Genomic DNA, 22,117 nt, shown 5'->3' on the forward strand with positions numbered 1-22,117 from the left:
CACCGTATTTATAAAGTAAGGTCGAGATGGAATTTTAAAACGTGGCTCAGCTGTATGCATCAATTGTTTGAATCCAGCGTTCTCCACCACGGACAATGGCTGCATATCAGACGCAATTAAGTTACCAACTGCCTCAACCAAACTTTGCCATCATTCACTGTCTTTTGGTAGTGGCTGACTTCGTTCTAAAACCTTCAGTAGCGTTGGCTGCGTTTGCTCTAAAAGTTTGTCTTTGCCTCCCTCCTCCTTTAACAATAGTGAGTATTCATTTTGATGGTGCCGTTCCAAATGAGTACGAAGGTTAGTTGTATTCTTAGAATATAAAACTTCTGCCAAACAAAGTCGACAAACAGCTTTCTCTCTTACCAGAATCTCTTCTTCATTAGTGAAAAACCCAAAATGCTTCCACACGTGGCTTTTCCCCATAGGGTTTCAGACTATTCTGTCATGTGTATCACTGCCAGACGCCATTTTTAACAACTCAGCAAATACATTAATTGGTTCAAGTGCGCATGCTCAAATACCGATTAATCAATACATCGATGTATTGATTCAGGTAAATTTGAATCGATCCTGTATCACTCTCATTATGTATCAATTCGTATCGATACATCGATATATCGTTGCAACTCTAGTCTGTAATAGCCTGAATTACTGACATGAAGTCTACTTTTAGTTTGTTCATGTTGGTATGGATGGGCTGATATGCACACATGTATACACCCGGACACACATTTTTCTAAACCAATTTCAGTAACTGGGGTACACACTCACAGCTGGTCATTGGCTGGCTGTCGGTTAAAAAACAATAATTATTTTTTTATGTTAGTGAAGGGATCACAAAGTTGTGTATCCCTACATGCCTGTATGTATAGGCAGGAAAATCTCTTTATTTTAATTTTAATTCTCATCAAGAACACACTTGTCTGTCACACCAGTGTCTTAGATTATACCAAACCTTCCCATATGCATTGGCACAATTTCACAAACGCAACTATGTCACTAAAGGTACTCAGCCTTATGATTAAATGTACCATTTATAAATGGTGGCTCTTAATGTTCAGCTTTTACAAGTATGAAACCTCCCATTTCCTCACCTCCTACTTTTAATTGCATTCCTATTTTCTTAGTAACCTATGAGACCAGAAATGTACTTTTGCAATTGCTAAGTACCTGTTGCAGATATATATATGGGAACTGCATCAAAACAACTTTGAAGACAACTTAACACAACTACAGTATAAGCCACACAGTTGCATTGACTTACTAAAAGTGTTGTAAGTGCTTGAAGCCTTCATTTCTTGCAATGGTGCTAGTTTACAATAATAACATAGGACTGTGGGTGTGCATATGTAGATATAGGTAAGCACACATTATTATAATATAGACAGAGTCAACCCTTGCCAGCATTTGGTGTAAATAATCTTGTCACTTCAAAAGTATTATGCAAGTACTTCAAAAGGATCACACAAACTTGTAAGATTTACCTGTGGGACTTTAGCTAAAATAGACTGATAAAAAGTAGCATCATGAGCATCTTTCCGGAGCACAACTCTTGGCATTCTATCAATCAGAATTAGTGGTTTGCCAAAGATAAACTTGTCAAACAAATCTCTTTCTATAGCTTGATGATCATATTCAACATCAGTTCCTTTTCCATAATGTAGAGAATATTGACAGTGGGTGAGTATTACTGGGATTAGCTTGTACTCATAGGAAATGACATGGCAAGTTTGAAGCTGACTCAGCGGTATTGCATGTTGCAATAGCTTTTTACACATCCTTCAGAAATGACATAGAGAATACACATGGTGATCACAGATTACTAAAATCCTATAACAGGTGACTTACTGAGGATTATCATAAGTTTCTGGTAGATTATTATAGCAGTATGTCATGAATTCATTGTGTTGCTTTACTAGGAAATCAACCAGTGATGTGCTGCAAATTCCTTCTCCTGTCGTAGTTGGTAACAAATATGCCAATATAGTATCATCAGTAATTTCTGGTGTAGCATTTACGTATTCAGGAGGTACTCTTAATCGACCTGTTGACAAATAATGAAAATAAACAAAATTAAATTGTTACAATCACCACAGGTAAACAATTTCAAAACTTTAATAGTAGAAAGCCTTGTACGTCTATGCAGAAAACCTTTCTATAACAGTACTGTACAAGCAGTAGTTATTCATTAACAACAGCAATCACTACATGCAGCAGTGTGTTGTGTAGCCTAAGAAGCCAGCGCACCACACCAATCACCTATTAACAGGTACATAATAACACGACTTTCATGCATGAGTACTCATCTTGTACTGTAAATGAAATGATTCTACAGTGGAATTCTGCTCCAGGCAGCATATTTCACTTACAGTATGTGCAAATAAAATAATAGTAAAATTTTCTTTGTTTTCTTTTTTCACACATTTACAACATCTGTTGTAAAATAGAAGTGCTTTACTCATTGTCTTAAATTTGGCACACATAAAGGAGGTCCAAAGCCAAATTTCAGTACCATTGTTGGTGAATTGATTGTTTTGTCATAACTACATGTAAAACCACTTAAAGGAATACGTGAGTAAGTTGGAAATTTGTTTGTGAATAATCTACCTATTATACAAAGTTCAAACATATTATCTGACATATAATAATATGAAAGTCAACAAATGTTTGACTTAGACTCCAATCTCTATATTATACGTATTAATGAATGGCACCATTTTCTTAAACTACTACTTAATATTTATATTTTTCTCAGTATTCTTGTACTTGCAATCACTAACGTTGATTAATAACACAATTAAAATAATAACAGGTACAGTAGTGGAGGTCCTGCACCTAGAGCAGCCAACAGTGCTAGCTGCAATAATGAAATGCTAGCAGCAAATCCCCAGCTGAAAACCCCTAAACAATATCCTCTCACATCATTACAACAAAGACAGTTAAGTGCTACAAATATTCAACTAACCATTATTTTGAAGTTGACTCTTTAGCAGTAGCCATGCCTTATTAAAAGCATTCACCATTTCAGCAAACATCTCTTTCTCTATTTAAAAATACACTATCATTTAAAAATTGTAAAAATCACCACAATAATTAAAAATGAAAACACCATTTTCACTGGTAACATTTACACAAAATTTTGAACCTAAGGTACTATAACATTCAGAAACTTTAGTACCATAAACAAACATATTGTTCCACAAAAAGAAACCCTGCAAACAAGCTCTGATATAATGCGCATGAGCAAGACAGGCTTTTTTTATAGTTTGCAGATTGATGAATACAGAAGTATGAATATATGGCAACTGCATCTGGTACAAAATTTATATAATTTGTGTTAAATTATCCAGCAGTGAGTATGGAGTTACTCGTCACCTTGTTTTAATGACTTTTTATAACTTCCAATAGTTTCACGTAACTGTCTTTCTTGTCCTACTTCTTGGTGGAAGTGATCAAACAAGTACTTTTGCAGTTTTAATATTCCAGGTAAATACTGCATTGCTCTTAGTACTGATTCCTGCAATTAATGTAAGTTCTACATACGTAAAAGCAAAATGATATAAGCTATACCTGATGAAGAAAATAACTAAGTATCTTGTGATCTTTACTCTTTAGGGAATGCAACAAATGTTCCAGTGACACTCTGGTCCGGTATCTCCACAATGCAGCATGTATAGCACCCTGATCATCACTTTCGGTCTTACTTTCATACATACTCAAGTAAAAGGTATCAGTATCTGTTCAAAAAATAATTATTTTAGCACAACAACAAACTAAGCATTGTTTCTAATTTTGCACTAGCACCTATATAATATAGACTATTGTAGATAGAAAACAAAAACTGAACAATTGTGCTGCGTTCTCAAAAAATATATATTTTTTTACTTAAAAAATTTAGCAGAGAAAGATGGACTACCATTGTTCTTGGAACTAAAACTGTACAGAACACTTATATTCTACACATGCATGACACTTCATTGTAGCGCTATGCAAATTGTTGTTATGGTATATGCCACACTGTTGCTAAATCACACCCCACATTGCTGCATGTGCATGACCATACATGGTATTCTCAAAGCACATGATGCACTGTATAGCCACAGGTTGTAGCTAGATAGCACTCCTTGCTGGCATTGTGCATTTACCTGTTGGTACTGATTTTTACCCTACATACGGTGACAGCCACTATCTTTAAACAAACAGTGCCATGGAAGAGACTGATCCATATCTCAATTATTAACATAACTTTATTGTACTACAATTGTCATTGCTATTATATAACATCAGATTACACAAAGTAACTAATGTAAACCGACTTTCCCAGCTTTACCAAACTCAATACTAGGTTTATCCTGTACAGCATCTCACTTGTGAAGAGGTTTCTTGTGAGTGTGCTTAATAAATGTCAGCACAGCTAAGTGATTAAAGCATTGACCTGGTAGTTCTGCTTTTTCCCAGTTGCTGTTGCTGTTGCTTGTAACTTACTCACAATGCTCCAGTCTACCCAGCTATATAATGGGGACCAGGTGGTCTGGTGATAGAAAGTTCTGAAAATCTCCTAAAAGCATTTTTTGAGGATATTTGACCTGGGCCTAGACTTGTACAATACAAAGCTACAGTTGACAGTGCCACACTTTATGTGCTTTTGCAGTAAGTTAATTTCTGAGATCTTTTCTATTAGAATTTCATATTCAATTTTTAAAAAGTGGATGGACTATACACGTACGTACTGTTAGTACAGTATTGTACCTTTTATTATAGCACTATACAAGGTCTTTAATCTTTGATCAATCTTATCAATGAGTGGTTCAATTAGGTATTTGTTAATTTTTTCTTCCCATGATTGCCTGTTTTCATCAGTAGACCACTCAATATCATTTGGACTCTTGGCAGTGGACCAGCCTGTATATGATACACATATAAGATAATTGTTCAAGTCAACTCAAAATACTATTATTTTACCTGGAAAATCACCAGCAGGTGTCTCAGCTATTCGTTTGAATAACAAATGAACAACTAAAACTGCATCATCAAAACTGCAACTTAGTGAAGTTGCTAGCAAACACAGATCCTTCTCTAGATTTTTCCAAAAGAATTGTGGCAGAGCATCAGCTTGAACACTTGGATTAACAAAGCTTGACAGATCACTACGTTGGTTCCCATTCTGTTGAGGTGGAAATAGAAGAATACTTGGATTAGGAAAATGTGCTTGCAAACAGAACTAGTAGTAAAATTACATAAGTAAATTACATAAGTAATTTCAGAAAATCACATAAATGTCAAATTCGGTAGTAAGTGAGGAATACTTTAAAGGAAAAAGCACAGCTGAAAATTGATGCACATATAATTGAGCATCAATTCTGCAAACTGGGGATGTTAAATTGCATTTATCATTGATAATTAGTACACAGTATGCAACCTTGAAAAATTTGTGACCAGATCTGCAAGAACCCCGTATGTTAGTGCATTTTCAGAATTCCATTTTATTACATTTTCTTTATCTAGATCACCAAAGAAATGGTCAACCAAAGTTTCAACTCTAGAAGCCAAGAACTTTTGAAGTTGCAGTGCTACAGAGTGGTAATAGCAGAGAAATTGATTTGTACAGTGATAATACAAAAAATAAACTACAGGTGCTTAAATAAATGGTCATAACTTTGGAATGCAGTCCTGTACTGATATGTAACTTGCACCATTGGATTCTCCATTAACAGGTGAAGCCATAGATGGATATGTTTTGTCTTTCAGGTATTTCCTAGAAGCTGGGCAAAGACAAAAACGTGAGAAAAAAACAATGACAAAATGCTTATCCAACGTAAGGCAAACTAACGTTCATAATTATCTTCTCTCTCCCTAGGAGTACTGACACGAAACAAAGATTTTCAACCATCTTTTGCTTTGGGGATCATGATGCTACCATATAGTTTTTGCTGTTATCACCTTCCTTCAATGTGAAACAAGTTTCAATTTTGGAAATATTTCACCCATTGCGTTTATTACATTCTACTGTAAAATTAGGTTGGCACTAACATATGGGATTCCTGCAGATCTGGTAACAATTAAAGATATGGTTACCTCTGAAAAACAGCTGTTCCAAGTCAGAATGGCATGTAGTAGTACTCTTATCATTGTACAGTTCTTATGCATCAAACTTCTAACATGTTCAGGTTCTTTACTACGTGCATCAGCTTTTCCAAGTATGTGGCCAGTATCAATCACTCTGTGACAACAGCTAGCTCACATGCATTTGTAGAAACTTACACTTACTTTGGTTTAAACTTACTACTGCCACTTTTATGAGCTACTGACCCACATTCACATTTTACATCTTCATCAAACTTTTCACACTGCATTCAATCAATCATAATACAACACAATGTAAATCAATATTTTAATATCCTAAACTGGACACTTTTAGTGGCCAGATTTATGATTTTCTTTACAGTCACATATGGCGGCCTGCAATGATGTTAGTGTTAATCGGTTTAATAATGACAGGTATATGAAGTTTATGCTGTTCAAACTGTGTTAATGTTGGAAACTAACAGATGTGGTACTCACCACAGTGCTTGGGCAACAGCAACAGCCAACAACTTTCAGAAGTGCTGTAATACCACTTATGTGATTCTGCACAATTTAGGAAATGTAGAGCCATAGCTATCTACTTTCCTCAATGTAAATCTTTCTGTTACTTTTACAGTACTCATTATTTGCATTAAACATATACAGTACAGTGTTTTGTGTAGCTTGACCAATTAGCTTCAACAGGCTAATGATAGCCGCCATATACAGTGATAAACCAACTGTGCATGTACAAATACATATTATTGAATGTGTGTATTGCTTACGTACATCATCAGCAATCACTAGAAATGTGTGCTGATTGCCACATGCTGTGGGGATAAAATTAGAAACATATAAAATAATTATAATAAAAGTGTAAAAGCGAGTTTAGCTCACTATAGTATGATCCCAATAAATCATCAGAAGTTGCCAGGTTTTCTGATGGAATTGGCATTGTTGGAAAATAGGGATGCTGCAAAATGGAACAAAAATCTTAAACATGATACGTAGGTATAGCTTTATAACTATACCAAACACAATTAGCCCTGTACTGAGCCACTAGTACAACCATTGGTGTTGGGGGCAATAATCATGCACATGACATTTTTTATTATTTAGTTTAACCCTTAAACCTGCAGCCGTTTTACAAAACGCAAGCACTGTAAACGCATAATCCAGAAAACTAGATTATACGCACGCCTTTTAAACAAACTAATATAGAACAAGAACTGTTAAAGCTGTCTAAAAACTACAAACACCATGTTACTCACCGTTAAATTGCGCTTTAAATGAGTCTATCCTTCGTCGCATCCTTTCATCTCAGAATTTTACTCTGTGCCTTTAAAGTACAAAAGAACTATCTCTTCATCTTCCTTTGCACATCGATACACCAAACGCCATAACTTGGCCGTACTTCATCGTAGAAACATTTTCTTGGTGTCATCTTGGTCATCACGTGATGGCGATTCCGTTGATATACAATGATCATGTGATTGACCAAATGGCTGGCAAGAACACTAACGATACGGATGTGAAACAAAACAAACTGATTCATCGCTTCATAGTGCATGAGTTCCTTGTTGTTTGTTAATAGTTTGCATACTGTTACAAAGGGTAGACCTTCCCAGGTTAGAAAATCTCTATTTCTAAGAGATTGGATAAATGCTTTGCAAGATATGCCTGTTTAAAACCATGCATGTATGTAAAATGGCTAAAATATTGTGTGTTTTTCGTTTGTGTTTTATCAAATCCAGTTTTCTGGATTATGCGGGTTTAAGGGTTAAATCATGATCATGATTGTTGGCCTCTACACTACCATGATAGGTGTACTTTGCACTTAACAGTACTATTTCATTAATGTTGAACTTACTTCATTACTAGAAAGTAACAATAATTAGATATGAGTAATACAGATATGAGTAATACATATAAAGTTTGGGTTTCTAAATTCCATGGAACCCTGTGTTTTGATGTCTAACTTATTTAGACTGTATCTTCACTGCTACTTGTTGTACCTTCACAGCGTTCATTAGTAGAAACAAACCCAACCTGTAACTTGTAACTGTACTTGCTATCCAGTTAAATGCTTATGCATTGTCAATGTTACAAGCATGTAACTGCCATGTTTTGCATCGCCTCAGAGACAGAGATCTATTGACACATAAACCAGGGATTTACAGGATTTAGATACTTGTAAGTAGCCAATGACATTCAAGTATTTCACCTTGCTGTGGTTTAAATAAATAAATAAAGTAGAATGTACTATTCTCTTGCTATAGTGGATCTACTTGCTATTCAAGTGCTATCGCTGATATTTCATCACTATTGATCATCTTATGATAATTGTGATATTCCCCAGCACTAACTGCTACACAAGTTTACTAATTGAGACTAGATTTTGGAAAAACGATCCAAATCGCACATTAGAAGTTTCGAGATAAACGGTTTTGAAGAATTGAAGCCAGCATAACTCTCCAAGGATAGCAAGCATGCGTATGAAATTTACACAAAAGATGCATTAATCTGTTACCTTTCAGGCCATGTCCAGTACTTGTAGCTGCTTGTAGAGTTTTCCGCCAAATAAGATAGAAAATCTGAGCCCACACTACCCAGAAAAGACGTCTGTTAAAACCAGCCTCGAATAGTTTGAGTAGTACTGAGGGTCAAAACTAGTAGTACGATAGTGTAGCTATCCACTGGTGGTGTTAGTTTGATTTTGCCTGATGTGCGATTTGGATCGGTTTTGTAAAATCTGGTCACAATTATTTTTAATCTTACATCATTTGTTGCAGGTGTCTTTTTTCATTTATATACTTGTAAGTATTGTACCAATGCAGCTACTGTATACAACTCTTACTTTTACATCTGATGAACCAGTAATCTTTTGTTTCATCAAACTAGGATTCAACAGCAACTGAACACAAGGTTTTAAAATTGGTACATCTTTTTGTTGTAGAAGCACAGACACACAATGAACAAGAATTCCAACAATTTGTTTGAAATGTGGAGCATTAGCAGCTTTGATTCTCTTTTCAACTACGTCATTGCATTTTCCTTCCAAAATCTGTTTAGTTACATTCTTCAACTAGAAACAATACCAGCAAAACAATTCAATATAATGTTATGTATGTAATTGTCTTTTATGTGTACACTTAGGTGTCAAATAACTGGAGTAGTTCATAGAAATATTATTAGAATTCCTTCTTTATAAGCATTGACTACTAATTCTCATGTACTCATGCATGAAAATTATAATTCCCTGCTCTTAGAGATACGGTATGGTGATCCTACAATAGCAAAATCATGCTCAGGATTTACTGGCTGTTAGCTGGTGACAATCAGCTTTAGATTAGAACACAAAGAATGTGAATGTCAATGAACAGCATGTTACAGGTAAACCTCAATTGATTCCAATTCAGCATTGGATTGCTGCTGATATTGTGTATGAATTCTTTTCTAATTTTATTTTTTTTTCTAATTTTTGCTATGATCATTTATATTGCTAAGGCTTAATCATGGATTTTTTACCTGTCACCAACTTTTCAAACATACTTAACACCTTTAAACAGGCAGTACTACAGACCTTCAGCACTTGCATTGCTGCAAAGCCTTAAAATTTATTCACTTAAAAATGAAGTAGAGATCCATTCCATAAACAGTACTAAAACGTATAATAACATATAAGTATATGCTACGTATGTGGGAAATTTCTATTTTGGTATTTACCAAAGTATAACTACAAGAAAATTATAACCACAGACAAATTCAGCATTACAAGACAACATCTCATGATTAACATATATTCTACGAGCCCTGTAAAAGCCACTACTGCAATAATTACAGTACATCTGTATCGATATAAAAAGTATCAAAATTTACTTGGAAGCTCAGAAGACTTTTATTTACACTAAAAATATTATTAAACTTGTGAGCTCCAAGGATGGCAAATGTGTGCAATGGTGTGGTTAGTAAATTAAGGGGCCTGAACATATCGTAACATATTCTTATATTATAATGCTTATCGTTACATACATCAGCGTTTATAATTGATGAAGAATCCACACAACTCTTTAGATTATTAAAAACCTGAAATAGATGAAAGAATAAATATACAACATTACAACATATCCTATTATCCTAACAACATATCCAACATAATAATAATGATGATGATGATAGTGTACGTACATAATGTCTTAATAATAGTGTACGATAAAACGGAAACTGAACACAATGAAGTCACTACTATTTCAAAAAATCCCCAATCTTTAAATATTGTATTTATAACAAGAAGACCCATTAATATGTGATTGTTGAATCAATTGGCTCTCAAGTGTTACAATTAGAGCTGGGCAATAGTAAAAAATATTGAGTATCGAGATATAAATTTTCAAATCGTATCGTGATATTTAGCCTCCACACTATCGTGATGGATGTAAAACTTCTAAATGACTACTAAATAGTTCTATTCATGAACCATATTCTTGCCTTTTCACAAGAAAGGAGCAATGATTAGGTGTAAACAATGTATAAATTAGCAAGTTTGTTCACAAATTTCTCAATTGTACAAGCAGCTAACTACTGATCTGTCATTTAGATACTATCGTGATACATATCGTTATTGTGACATTTTCATTACTATCGATCGTCTTGTGAAAAATTTGCTATCGCCCACCTCTAGTTACAACGTTATGAAACTTCACAATAATTATCACTTTATAACTATGATGGTTTGAACCACTATGTATACATATTACAGATGATGTTTAGTGTTCGTTTGGTGTTGTGCATTGTAATCACATACTGAAATATCTGTTGAAGGCATTTTAAGTACCACATTAGCGTAAAAAGCCATTACAATCAACACTGAATCATTGGGCTTGGTTAACACCTGTGAGAAAGTAATGAAGATTTTAAAAACATGACTTTCATATAAACAAAACTATACCTTCAATGCCTTATCTAGCTGACTGGTATCAGCGCTTGCAATAAAAATTGTTACTGCTTCAGACAATTTGTTGAACTCTTCAATTTCATGGTACACTTGAGCAGGATTGATAATATGATCACCCTACAGAGAGTTTCACCATGATGTAAAGGCATATTAGAAACATTTTATACATCAATGTAATACTGCAAGATACCTACATACAGTAGGTTGCAAAAAGTTTACATTTCGTAATTGTAATTACAGTGTGATTACTAAGTAATTATGCATGTTTGTACTGTGATTACTAAGTAATTACATATGTTTGTACTGTAATTATATTTTGACTGTAATCCATAATTATGCAAAAAAGTGGTTTTTCACCAACCATATTTACAATATATTCATAATTACCAATAGAGCATAATTTGTAATTACGCTTTTGTAATTACGTGACTACAGTATAATTACAATTACAAAACATAAAGTTTTTTTTGCAGCCTACTGTATATGTACAGATTCCTCTTATGTAGCACTACCTTTTCTTCTTTGCTCTTAAGGTGATCTGGAACTATCCACGGGTAAGATGTTCTCAATGCATTAAATGTCTCAACGCCATGCTTCCGTACAATATACTTTACAAAGTATTCAGCAGGATGTTTGCTTTTATGTAAGGAAAACTTCGTAGGAATGTAGTCAATGACTTCTTTCCAATATTTAGGTAGTGCATTTTTCAGCCCATGTTGACATGAAAAATGAAGAAAATCGGCAAGCTGAGATAAACAGTAACGAAGTGTGGCAATTGCTTTCAAGTTTTCCACTGTAAACAATGAATGTGATTGTAAGTAGTCATCAAAACCTGCCTTTAAAAGAACCAGGTAGTTTTCATCAGCATCCGCAGTTTCATAATCAACTGCACATTTGTAATGTTCATCCTGCAAAAATAAAATAAAAAGTAAACCCACTGTCAAACTAAAATCCATGCATTTGTACATGTGTGGTTCATCTACCTACTTGCATATGTATACGATAGTCACATTGTGAGCATGTGCCCTTTACACCTGCACGTATAGCAGCACATGCCATCAGGCCACACACCATCATGTACTGTAGGAGTTCAAACAGTGTCATACCAAGTCAGACAAGTGCTCATGACTGCCATTTTAATTTTTAAAGCTTAAAAGCTTTGAAGAATTAATGTTTGGTAATTGGGCTATTTGGGAAAGGTAGAATAACTATTGTAACAGCAGAGGCATAAAGCAATGAAGAAGCTTTTTTTGCTATTGTCTTAGCAGTGAAGCTTTTTTTGCTATTGTCTTAGCAGTGAAGTTTTTTATTACAGTACTTTGAATCCTTAGTCTTGCCAGTCATATTGCTTGTGGCTTGAATTTTGCAAACTGTTTATGGGTCAATTCACCAACGAACTAGCAAATCAATTGATCTGGATTAAAAGTGAGTGGGCCTAGCTGGTGGTAACTTTTATATCATTTTCAGGTTCTGCACAAGCTTTTTTTTTTGTGATGTGATTTTGGTCACCAAACCTTCAAGACCCCTGAGATATCATTTATTTGTCATTACATCATGAGTATAAGGACATATATTGCATAGCTAGAGAAAGAATGCTTTGAAAAAAGTAACAAGGCTATAGTCTACAGTCTTGCATAATGCCCAGTAACCTGACCTGTGTGGCTTTAAGAGTTAAATAGTATTGCAAGTTTGTAAAATAAAACTAGTATATTAAAAATTATAAATTTAAAAATGAAGTAGGAATCTAAGTGATAAAAAGTAGTGAAACAAGAGATGAACAATGGTAGCTATTACAGTATAGCTCAGTGGGAAATCCTACTTTGGCATGGTATAACAATTATTTTGTGTTCAATGCCAAAGTAGGATTTCCCACTGAGCTATACTGTAATAGCTACCATTGTTCATCTCTTGTTTCACTACTTTTTATTACTTGGATTCCTACTTCATTTTTAAATATATAATTTTTAATATACTAGTTGGTTTAGTTTTTTGATGAAGCATACAGCTAGCTATAAACATGTGACTGTTCTATTAGGGTGACTGCTGTACTAGAGTATCTCGAGTCAGCCTGCAAAGATGTGTGCTTGCCCAAAAAAAGGGTGTGGTCATTGTGGTTTTGATTGATTCATATAGTATTAGATAAGAGAATCTCGAATCCGAGCCTACCAACTTGAAGGTGTGTGGTCACAAATACAGCTAGCATAAAATGGGCGTAGTCATCGTGGTCTTGATCGATAATACGTAGAATAAAGAATAGGCGTGGTGTTGTGTCCTATCGTGGAGTACCGGTGCCTCCGTACAGTAGTGTAGTCTAAGCGCCTTAAATAATTTAGTGTTGCATCTATTATGCTGCTTAAAGAAAGTGTTGATATGGAAAATTAATGCCTTGATATGGTTTCATTGGATGAAGAAGAAGACAAGCAGCCTGATTGAAGATAAAAGAAAAGACAAGGTGCACAGGGCATACACTTGTCGGAACCCCAAAAGGCACATCCCACCGGTGAGTTTGCTGTTGTGGCATAAAGTGGTGACCGTGCACTGCTTTGTTTGGGCTCTAGGCTTGCGACTGTGGTCAGTGAGTGAGTGAGTGAGTGAGACGAAATTTCAAGTTTTGAAGATTTAAAAAAAATTCTATATCCGGCCACCAGTAAGCGCTTTCTTGTTTTTAATGCTACATTTGATGCTAGATGGATTAATATTATTCTTTAAAGGTGATTTTTGTCGCGTAAGAAGTTTCTGAACTAGTTTTTAAAAGGCGATATTTTTGGTGGCGCTCATCATTTCTGGGGATTCCTACTTAAACAGTACTACTGTACTGTTTGACAAAACCCAATGTCAGCCTAAAATCCATGCAAGAGTACACAATTGGGTAGTTGCTTTATAGAAGTAACATATTTACGTATTTCTCATTGATCAGTGTTAAAATATACTAAATATATGTCTATATACTCCATTATTTGGACACATACCTCAAAACACTGAGTACACAACACATACAAATCTTTGTCATTTTTTTCAGCAAGTTGCCGTGATTTGTCAAAATAATGTTTGAGACTGTCCATGGTTTCAGCCCTACATACATACAACAGTGTATTAAACTTCACACCATAGATTTTAGCGATACAAGTTAATATATAGTACTTTATCTACACATAATTACAATATTCCATATGAGACCATCTCAGCGAAAACAAGTAGCTTGCACAAAATCCAAATTTCTTTTATTTTCTCAGCATTATCTGCATAGTCCAAGGAATGGTTCACCAAATTTCAGTCAATTATGGTAAGTAGTTTATTACAGTGCTAGAAAGTAGGAAAAGTAAGGAAATCAATTTGTACAGTGACTACACTAAAAATAAACTACAGGCGCTTACATTAGCAGTCATAACTTTCGTTTGGATTAGTCTACAAAGTTGGAATTTGGCTTACAGTGTTCACCATGGATTGGCAGATCAGCCAAGGTATAGTTTTAGCCCTGCAGTTACTTGTGCATAGGCATCGATTTTGTTTACGTTTACCACATTGTAAACAAACACGCGTAACACGCAAACCATTGGGATACAGAAAGATTTTCAAACTTCCCATGAGTAGTTGAATAAGATGGTATATAGGTTTAATTGATTCAACACTTCCTTTCCAGAGTTATGGCTCAATTAACACTTGTGTAAAATTTTCTTTGTGAAACACGTAATTTCACCAATTCCTTTAAATTTCATTTTTCTCAATATGTGACCTGGCCTGCGAAAACCGGGCATGTGGGCACTAACTACACCCCGTCGTGCTACAGTCCATATCTCAGTAATAGAATAGAATATTAACTTGCATCATAAAGCCAATTAAATGTGTATCAATAGCTAAAAATTGCATTGCCATAGCATAATGCTACAAAAAGTTATAAGTAATAAAAATTTGAAAAGGTAGGCAAAAATTGTGTGCCCACATGCCCTGTTTTCGCAGGCCAGGTCACATATGCTGCTTGTGCGAACTAGACGGATTTTTGCTGAGACGGTCACATATGTTTACTGTGCTTAGGTGCTATGATAAATTTGACCATAAGCAAAGTACAGTTTCTATTTTGACTCTCCTATTACAAAAGCTAAATTTATTTTAATTGTTTTAAACAAGAGTTCATGATTTCTAAATTGCAGGTTCTGGCAATTGGATTCGTTGCTTTTGCAATTGAATTTGTCCCATTGGCAAATGAATTCGTCGCTTTGGCTATTGAATTCGTCACTTTGGCAATTGTATTTGTCACTTTGGCATGAAAATTAGTCCATAACAAGATTGGCAGCTGGAGAAAACACAAAAGCAAGATGTAGCAGCTGCTACAAGATCTTGTTCTGGTAAAACTGTCGTAAACAACTCTTTATAAGGTGATAATTCCTCCACTACAACTCCTACAGCAACATTTGCAACTGTACTGCACCATTATTGCTGGGTGTGGTCACTCCCCGAACAAGCTAATTAACTTTCCAGACAGCTATCAGTTTCGCGTACAACCAGCTTCAATTACCTTCTAGTGTCTCAAATGCAACTCTCCATGGCAAAAATAATTCACTTCGTAATGAGCAGTTGTTTTCTTGAAGGCAACTTAAGTATGACAAATTCTTGTACCAACGTGATGAATTCAATAGCCAAAGTGACGAATTCAATTGCCAAAAGGATGAATTCAATTGCCAAAACCTGTATGAACTCTTCTTTTAAACAACATGAAAACTTGAATTTATGCATTGGTGAGTAACAGTATTCAAATCCAAAACAGTGCAACAAATTTTAGCTGCCTCAAAATGATACGCAGGACATACAATACAATTGATAAGATATGATCAAATTCAAGATTTTTAATGAAGTGAATGTAAAAATCCTTGTTTAAATAACAGTATAAAATGCAATATGCAAAATTTATTTTGGAAGGAAAATGAAGTGGAGTATGTGTATTGCATGTCTTGGGAATGATGACTATAGTCTGTTTGTGTTCACCTGAGCCCTCGTTTCTTGTTAATAACTCTTCTTACATGGGCCAGCTGCCCAAACATTTAGTAGCGCTGTGAAGCCATTTAAACACCAGAACTGTTAATCAAAACTTTAAACGCCAGAACTGTTAAAAAAGCGCCTTGATGCGGACAAGAACATGAGAGTTATGAGGCTTTAAAAATATCCCACACATTTAGTAAGGACGATTCAGGCGCACAAACATGTTTATAACATGAAAACATTCTTGTTCTTGTACAAAACCATTGGGAATGAACACATGTTCACCTCTTTGATATTACTATATTTGGCAGGGGCTCAGGTGAACGCGTACCGGCTATAGCTGCTAAAAATATCAAGCTTATCACAGTGTTAAAGTTAAGTGCTTTAGGTAGCTTTTGAGACCTGACTAGTACCACCAAGTCATCATGATCAATATATGAAGCTAGTTTCTGGTCAATACAATACTTTCATGAAACTTTCAATCTTGGTTAAACACTACTGGGTAGAAACTTAATGATGATCAGTAAATCCTTACTTTATGCTAATCAGTAGTTGTAACAAGTAAGATCTAATAACAGGAACTGCATCAGATTCTTTATCCAAAAATGGTGTTAATGACTGCGTTGATCCTCTACTGGTGTATACACACTGCATCAAATATTCAATCAATTCTGGACTTGGATCTTTGGAATCATAAGCTTGTTCAAAACATAAACTGGAGACTATTTCAATGAAAAACTTTTCACAGCATTGAATAAATTTAAAGTATTCGTAAAACTCCTTCCTAAAACAAAAACAAGTACAACATGGTATAAACAGCTGAAATCGAGATAACCATTATACGTACCATACATACACACATTTAAATATACAGTTTTGTGTGGGCAAGTATGTATGATGGCTGTGGGTGCATAGTACATCATCATTTGGATTCTAGAGCCTGTCATTTTGAGTTTCAACATGCTATAGACATCAAGGCTGTATAATGCTATTTCTGAAAACATAACACAAAGATTTAAGAAATAATTGAGCCTAGGTGTAAAGATGGATTCAGTCTACTCTTTTCATAGCCCAGGCTAAATAATGGCACCAATTCCATAAGGAAACACAGTTAAGTAACAAACAGAGTCTGTGGTAATAAAACAGTACATATGTTAACAATGACTAACTTGTTTGCTATATCTTTAGGATCGGTTCCTTTTCTAAAATAAAACATGCAATAAGTTATCATGCTACAATACACACTTAATCATTAAATATCATTAAATGAATGATTATCCATAATGAATATCAATATCACATACTGTAGATGTGTATACTTATTGTTCTCTACTAATATCAAAAATCAGTCTAATGGTTCATGTGCTACTACAAGTGCACAATTTCTTCACCTATAGTATTCATGGTTGAATTGATAGCTCAATGTATACTAAACTACTTGTTGATTACCCTAATTGCATGTACTTTGAGATGAAAATGCAATTACTGTACCGCAAGTAAGATCAGGGATGGATCCAGACTTATGGAAAGGAGGGGTCAAAATGAACTGAGGCACTAGATTTGTCTGGTTTGGTAAGGCAAGACCAAAAACCAGCTTGACAAGTTCACTAGCTCATGTGGACCCCACTATCTTGAAGCACGCCACAAGGCACAGTGTTACTTTATCTGTACTAAGAACTTGCCACTGTTGAAACTGTTGCAATGAAGATTGCATCCGTCATCATGCAAAAACAGCTAAGTTTTATGTGTCATGTAGCGTAAGCAATCAATTATCGACTGATGTCTATTATTGGCCAACTCGATGTCTATTATCATCGTGTAAAATCCAGATTCAAAAACAGAATTTTGCTACACTAAGCAACCTTGTGCTGACTTGTTTTGCTGTTCTAGCAGTTTAAATCAACTTCTGTCACATTGTATTGTTGGTGAATGACGACAGGTTTGTTTATGACTCATTTTGTATGTACTAGTCTGTTATTCTTGGTATGAAAATGGTATTAGTAGCATACTGAACTTTATCCGTGGTGTTCTGTTGTTGTAGCACACACTGACCCTTACACATGACGTTATACGTAAGAAGAGACTGACTGCAGTATCTCAAAAGGCTCTAGTGATTGACTCTGCTGGAATAATCACCCTTCTCAGTGGAATAATGTTTGTTTACACATATACGCGTCTGTTTACGAGGAAGTCACTACTGATAGGACTTGGAAATTATTCGTGTCTATTGTACTATTGAAGGTAGTTTTAACCACGATAGATTAGTTGCTGTAGAGAGACTGCCATTTCCGATCATTTATGTGGGCAAAGAAGACGGAAGGACCCTCTGTAACAGTTGGAAGTGATGAGCATGGAGATACATAGGAGGAAATAGAAAGCTGGGAGAATCAAAGTAAAGTTTTATAAGACTATCTAAACAGCAGGAGAATTGATTACAAAAGCAAGGGAGTGTTTGTGAAATAAAATACACCCACTTTCAGGCACCATCGACTACAGTATGCTTGGTTTTAGAGGTTAGAGGCTTGTCACATGCAGTCAAGTGTTGAAGATGTTACACTGCTCAGGAGCAAGGTGTACAGAGTGGATAAGAATCCCATACACAGTGGATAGAAGCTGTTGGTTATTATTTACGGACAAAGAACTTGTATGGCATTGGTTATATTGCCGTACGGCAGGAAGCAAAGTACGTAGCTATGATTCCTCCCAGTGGCACCAGGATTACTGTGCTGACCTTTGTAACATCTCTGATGAAATATTAGTGTTGTGTAATTTGTTTTAAAATGCATTTAAACCATTAAAATACTGAAGTGAAGCTTTGTTTTATTAGAAATTGATTTAACTGTATTTCGAAAATTGCGCATAAGACTTACTTGAAATTTTGTTGGAATTACAATTAGTACTAGTAGACTGTTTTGTACTATTGACAAGATTTAGTTTTGAATTGCGTGGGAATTCCAAGCGAAATACCTCAAACTGGACGATAATTGATGTATGCAAGTTAACAATAAATAACGTTGACGGTTGATAATTGATGCCATACAGTACTGTCTTTGGCCAGATGCTACTGAAGAACGCCAGTATCTGGGGAGCTGGTATGTTGTGGACACCTAGAGTATTAAATTACCTATCGCTGGGTGTAAAGATTTCGTGCATATCTTGTTCTAAACGAGAATCCCGTAGGTTGGCATACAACCTGGCCGATAATCGATTGCTTACACTACTGTTTGATTGTCGTTTGCTGTTTTGTACTCATTGAACTCTCTAAAATGCCACGTCTGCCTGCCCACCCAGATACTTATCACACTCTAGATTAGCTTACCATATAAAGAATACCACCACCACGTAGAGCTGCTACTTATTTCTGTAGTTTGATTATTCCAATTAACGCTCACCACGCGATCTTTCTGTTAAATTTCAGGTTATCATCTGCAACTTCTGCCTATTCCCTGGCTTGCTCTACTGCCTTGCCTGGCTCAATGCCTTGTTTGGCCTATTGCCTTGCTGGATTGCTGCTCTGCCTATTCTCTGCTAGGTCTATGTACTGCCTGGCTCATTGCCCAACTTGGCTTTCTGCCTTGTTTCCCTTACTATACTGCTTGGCCAATTGCCATGCTGTGATTGCTGCTTTGTTTCCCTTACTACACTGTTTGGCCGATTGCCATGGTGTGATTGCTACCCTGCTTGGCTCTTGCTTGGCCTGCAGCCTTGCCTGGCTTCCACTTGCTGCCCTGCTTGGCCTACTGCTGAGCTGGGATTACTGCCTTGCTTGGTCTATTGTCATACTGGGATTACTGCCCTACATGGCTTATCACTTTATTACCAAAGTTTTTTTCACAAAACCGCAAGTGTGAAAACTTTTATGGCTTGTGTGAACTGTGTGGGATATGAGTGGACCCCACCCATTAATTAACCCATCAAGCTATATACCGTTTGATAGCCATCTCTCTCTTCTACCAACACAGCTAGAATACTTACACATCACACACACAACTCACGTACTATGAAGCGAAGAAAGCGTATCTTCTCCGTATCGCCATGGCATTGAAAGATGGGCACCGTCATCTTGCTAATCAACGCGATGACATCACACTATTTATTTTTAGAACCCTTATCACATGGGAAATGGAGTAATTCTAACTAAAGCCTCCTAGTAGCAGGGAGAAGGCCAACATGGAGTTTTAAACAGGTATTATACACTATTTTATATTGCCAAGTGCCATAACTTGCCCATGCTTCTTCCTATCGCCCAACGGTAAACTTCATTAGAAGCGCCCGGTCCTTCTGAGCAGTTTGATAGCAATTTCAGCTTCATAGCCCCTAGGCAAAAGGAGTTATGGCTCCGTTTATAAAGGGCACTCGTTATGGCAATATATTAGCCATTCGATAATAAAGGGTTATTGCCCGGCTAGGCCTACTGAGGTGCTGGACCTGGCATATTACCATGCTGGGATTACTGCCCTGCTGCCCTGCTTGGCCTATTGCCACTTGACTTATTGCCTGGCTTACTGACCTGTTGATGTGCAGGAATTACTGCCCTGCTTGCATACCCTATTTCCCTGCTTGGCTTACTGGTTGTCCTGCTTAGCTCACTACCTTGTCTGGCTTACCACCCTGCTTGGCCTACTGCTGTGTGAGACCTACTTGGCTCACTACCCTATTCCCAGCCTACTGTATGGCCTGCTTGGCTCACTGTCTGTTTGAGTTATCACTGTGTTGGAATTACTGCCCTGCTTGGCCTACCCTATTCTAGTGCTCCCAATAAGAATCCTTTAGTGCCACAAAAAAAAGTCCCATTTGTCCAGACGTACTTATACAGTGCATGGACATAGGTGGCTTATAACACTGCCTATATAGTAGGCATTCTTTGATGTAAGGCACTTTGGTAATACACAGTTCCTTTGTGTGTGTGTGTGTGTGTGTGTGTGTGAGTGTGTGTGTGTGTGTGTGTGTGTGTGTGTGTGTGTGTGTGTGTATGTGTGTGTGCGCGCGCATTGGATTGACATACTGTTATGTGTTGAGGCACTATTAAAGTTTTTTTTTTTTAAATTTCTGGTGCAGCAGAGAGGTTGCCATTGGTACACTTGTGGTCACTCCCTTGGATGGCTTGAATAATTTAATCTCCTAGCAACCAAGAGACAGCTATTATTGGTAAAATAAACAGTCAACCAAATATGTACACCTGGGCTTTTGGGCTCCTTTGATAGGACATTATGTCCTGTCAAATACAAATATGGTCGGACATTGGCTAATTTGTCCAGAAATTGTCTGATGTCTGACTTGGTTTATTGCCTTGCTTAGCTTATTGCTTGCTGCCTTTCTTTATTTATTGCCCTACTTGGCATATTTCATGCTTGGCTTACTGTCCTCCTACTGCTTCTCTTGACTATGCCGTATATGCTTAGCCTATTGTCTTGCTTGGCTTACTGCCCTACTTGGCCTATTGGCTTGCTTTCCTACTAGACCTTGCTTGGCTTTTGGCCTACTGTCTTGCATGGCTGCTGCCCTGCTTGGCCTATTGTTGGCTTTTGGCCTACTGTCTTGCATGGTTTCTGCCTTGTTTGCCTTTCTTGGTCTACTTCCCTGCTCAGTTTACTGCCCTGCTTGGCCTACTGCCTTGTTGGTTTGCTTCCTTGCTCGGCCTTTCTATCATTGCTGCAGCAGGAATACCCATGTGGATGATCAAAAGCATTGGACATTGGACATTGGACCAGCAATGCATACTGTGCGATCAACGAACTCATGTCTGTGACAGATGCTGCCTGCCAACCACCTTGGGATGCCAACGGACAACCAACTGTTTACCAACCAACTACCTTTTATTAACACAAGTGTCCATATCGCTTGCTGCTGCTAATACACCTTTCAGTTTCATTGACACGATGTCCATTGTAATACCTACTCTACATGAATAACTGTTTGTTTGTATTTGATAATTATACAACCGAATTCTAGTGACAGTACAGTATAATATTCTGCATAGTAACATTTGTATGATGGAGCCTCACTATTATGCTACCAGCTCAGTGACGGGGCAACAAAATTTGGGGAAAATTTGGGCGCAATGTATTGCTTATCAAAAACAAATATGTTGTTTTAATTGCATAATACTATGGTCTGGGTTAC

The 22,117-nt window shown here is 36.3% G+C and overlaps 1 protein-coding gene across 1 annotated transcript in view; it reads right to left on the minus strand.

Moving 5' to 3' along the window:
* Positions 1-22,117, minus strand: part of LOC136263846 (E3 ubiquitin-protein ligase rnf213-alpha-like) — a 247,317-nt gene that overhangs the window by 17,039 nt on the left and 208,161 nt on the right. Inside the window, exons 70-88 of the mRNA XM_066058473.1 lie at positions 17,164-17,196; positions 16,530-16,778; positions 13,990-14,092; positions 11,533-11,928; positions 11,015-11,137; positions 10,871-10,957; positions 10,099-10,152; positions 8,924-9,151; positions 6,964-7,039; positions 6,856-6,896; positions 6,271-6,350; positions 6,079-6,223; positions 4,966-5,167; positions 4,753-4,905; positions 3,574-3,740; positions 3,379-3,520; positions 2,969-3,046; positions 1,852-2,047; positions 1,488-1,782 (exon numbers count right to left, since the gene is read on the minus strand). Coding sequence (XP_065914545.1) covers positions 1,488-1,782; positions 1,852-2,047; positions 2,969-3,046; positions 3,379-3,520; positions 3,574-3,740; positions 4,753-4,905; positions 4,966-5,167; positions 6,079-6,223; positions 6,271-6,350; positions 6,856-6,896; positions 6,964-7,039; positions 8,924-9,151; positions 10,099-10,152; positions 10,871-10,957; positions 11,015-11,137; positions 11,533-11,928; positions 13,990-14,092; positions 16,530-16,778; positions 17,164-17,196 — 2,848 coding nt within the window. The remainder of the gene's footprint in view (positions 1-1,487; positions 1,783-1,851; positions 2,048-2,968; positions 3,047-3,378; positions 3,521-3,573; positions 3,741-4,752; positions 4,906-4,965; positions 5,168-6,078; positions 6,224-6,270; positions 6,351-6,855; positions 6,897-6,963; positions 7,040-8,923; positions 9,152-10,098; positions 10,153-10,870; positions 10,958-11,014; positions 11,138-11,532; positions 11,929-13,989; positions 14,093-16,529; positions 16,779-17,163; positions 17,197-22,117) is intronic.

This window comes from Dysidea avara, chromosome 1 (assembly GCF_963678975.1).
Source record: "Dysidea avara chromosome 1, odDysAvar1.4, whole genome shotgun sequence".
NCBI classification, from domain to species: Eukaryota; Metazoa; Porifera; class Demospongiae; order Dictyoceratida; family Dysideidae; genus Dysidea; species Dysidea avara.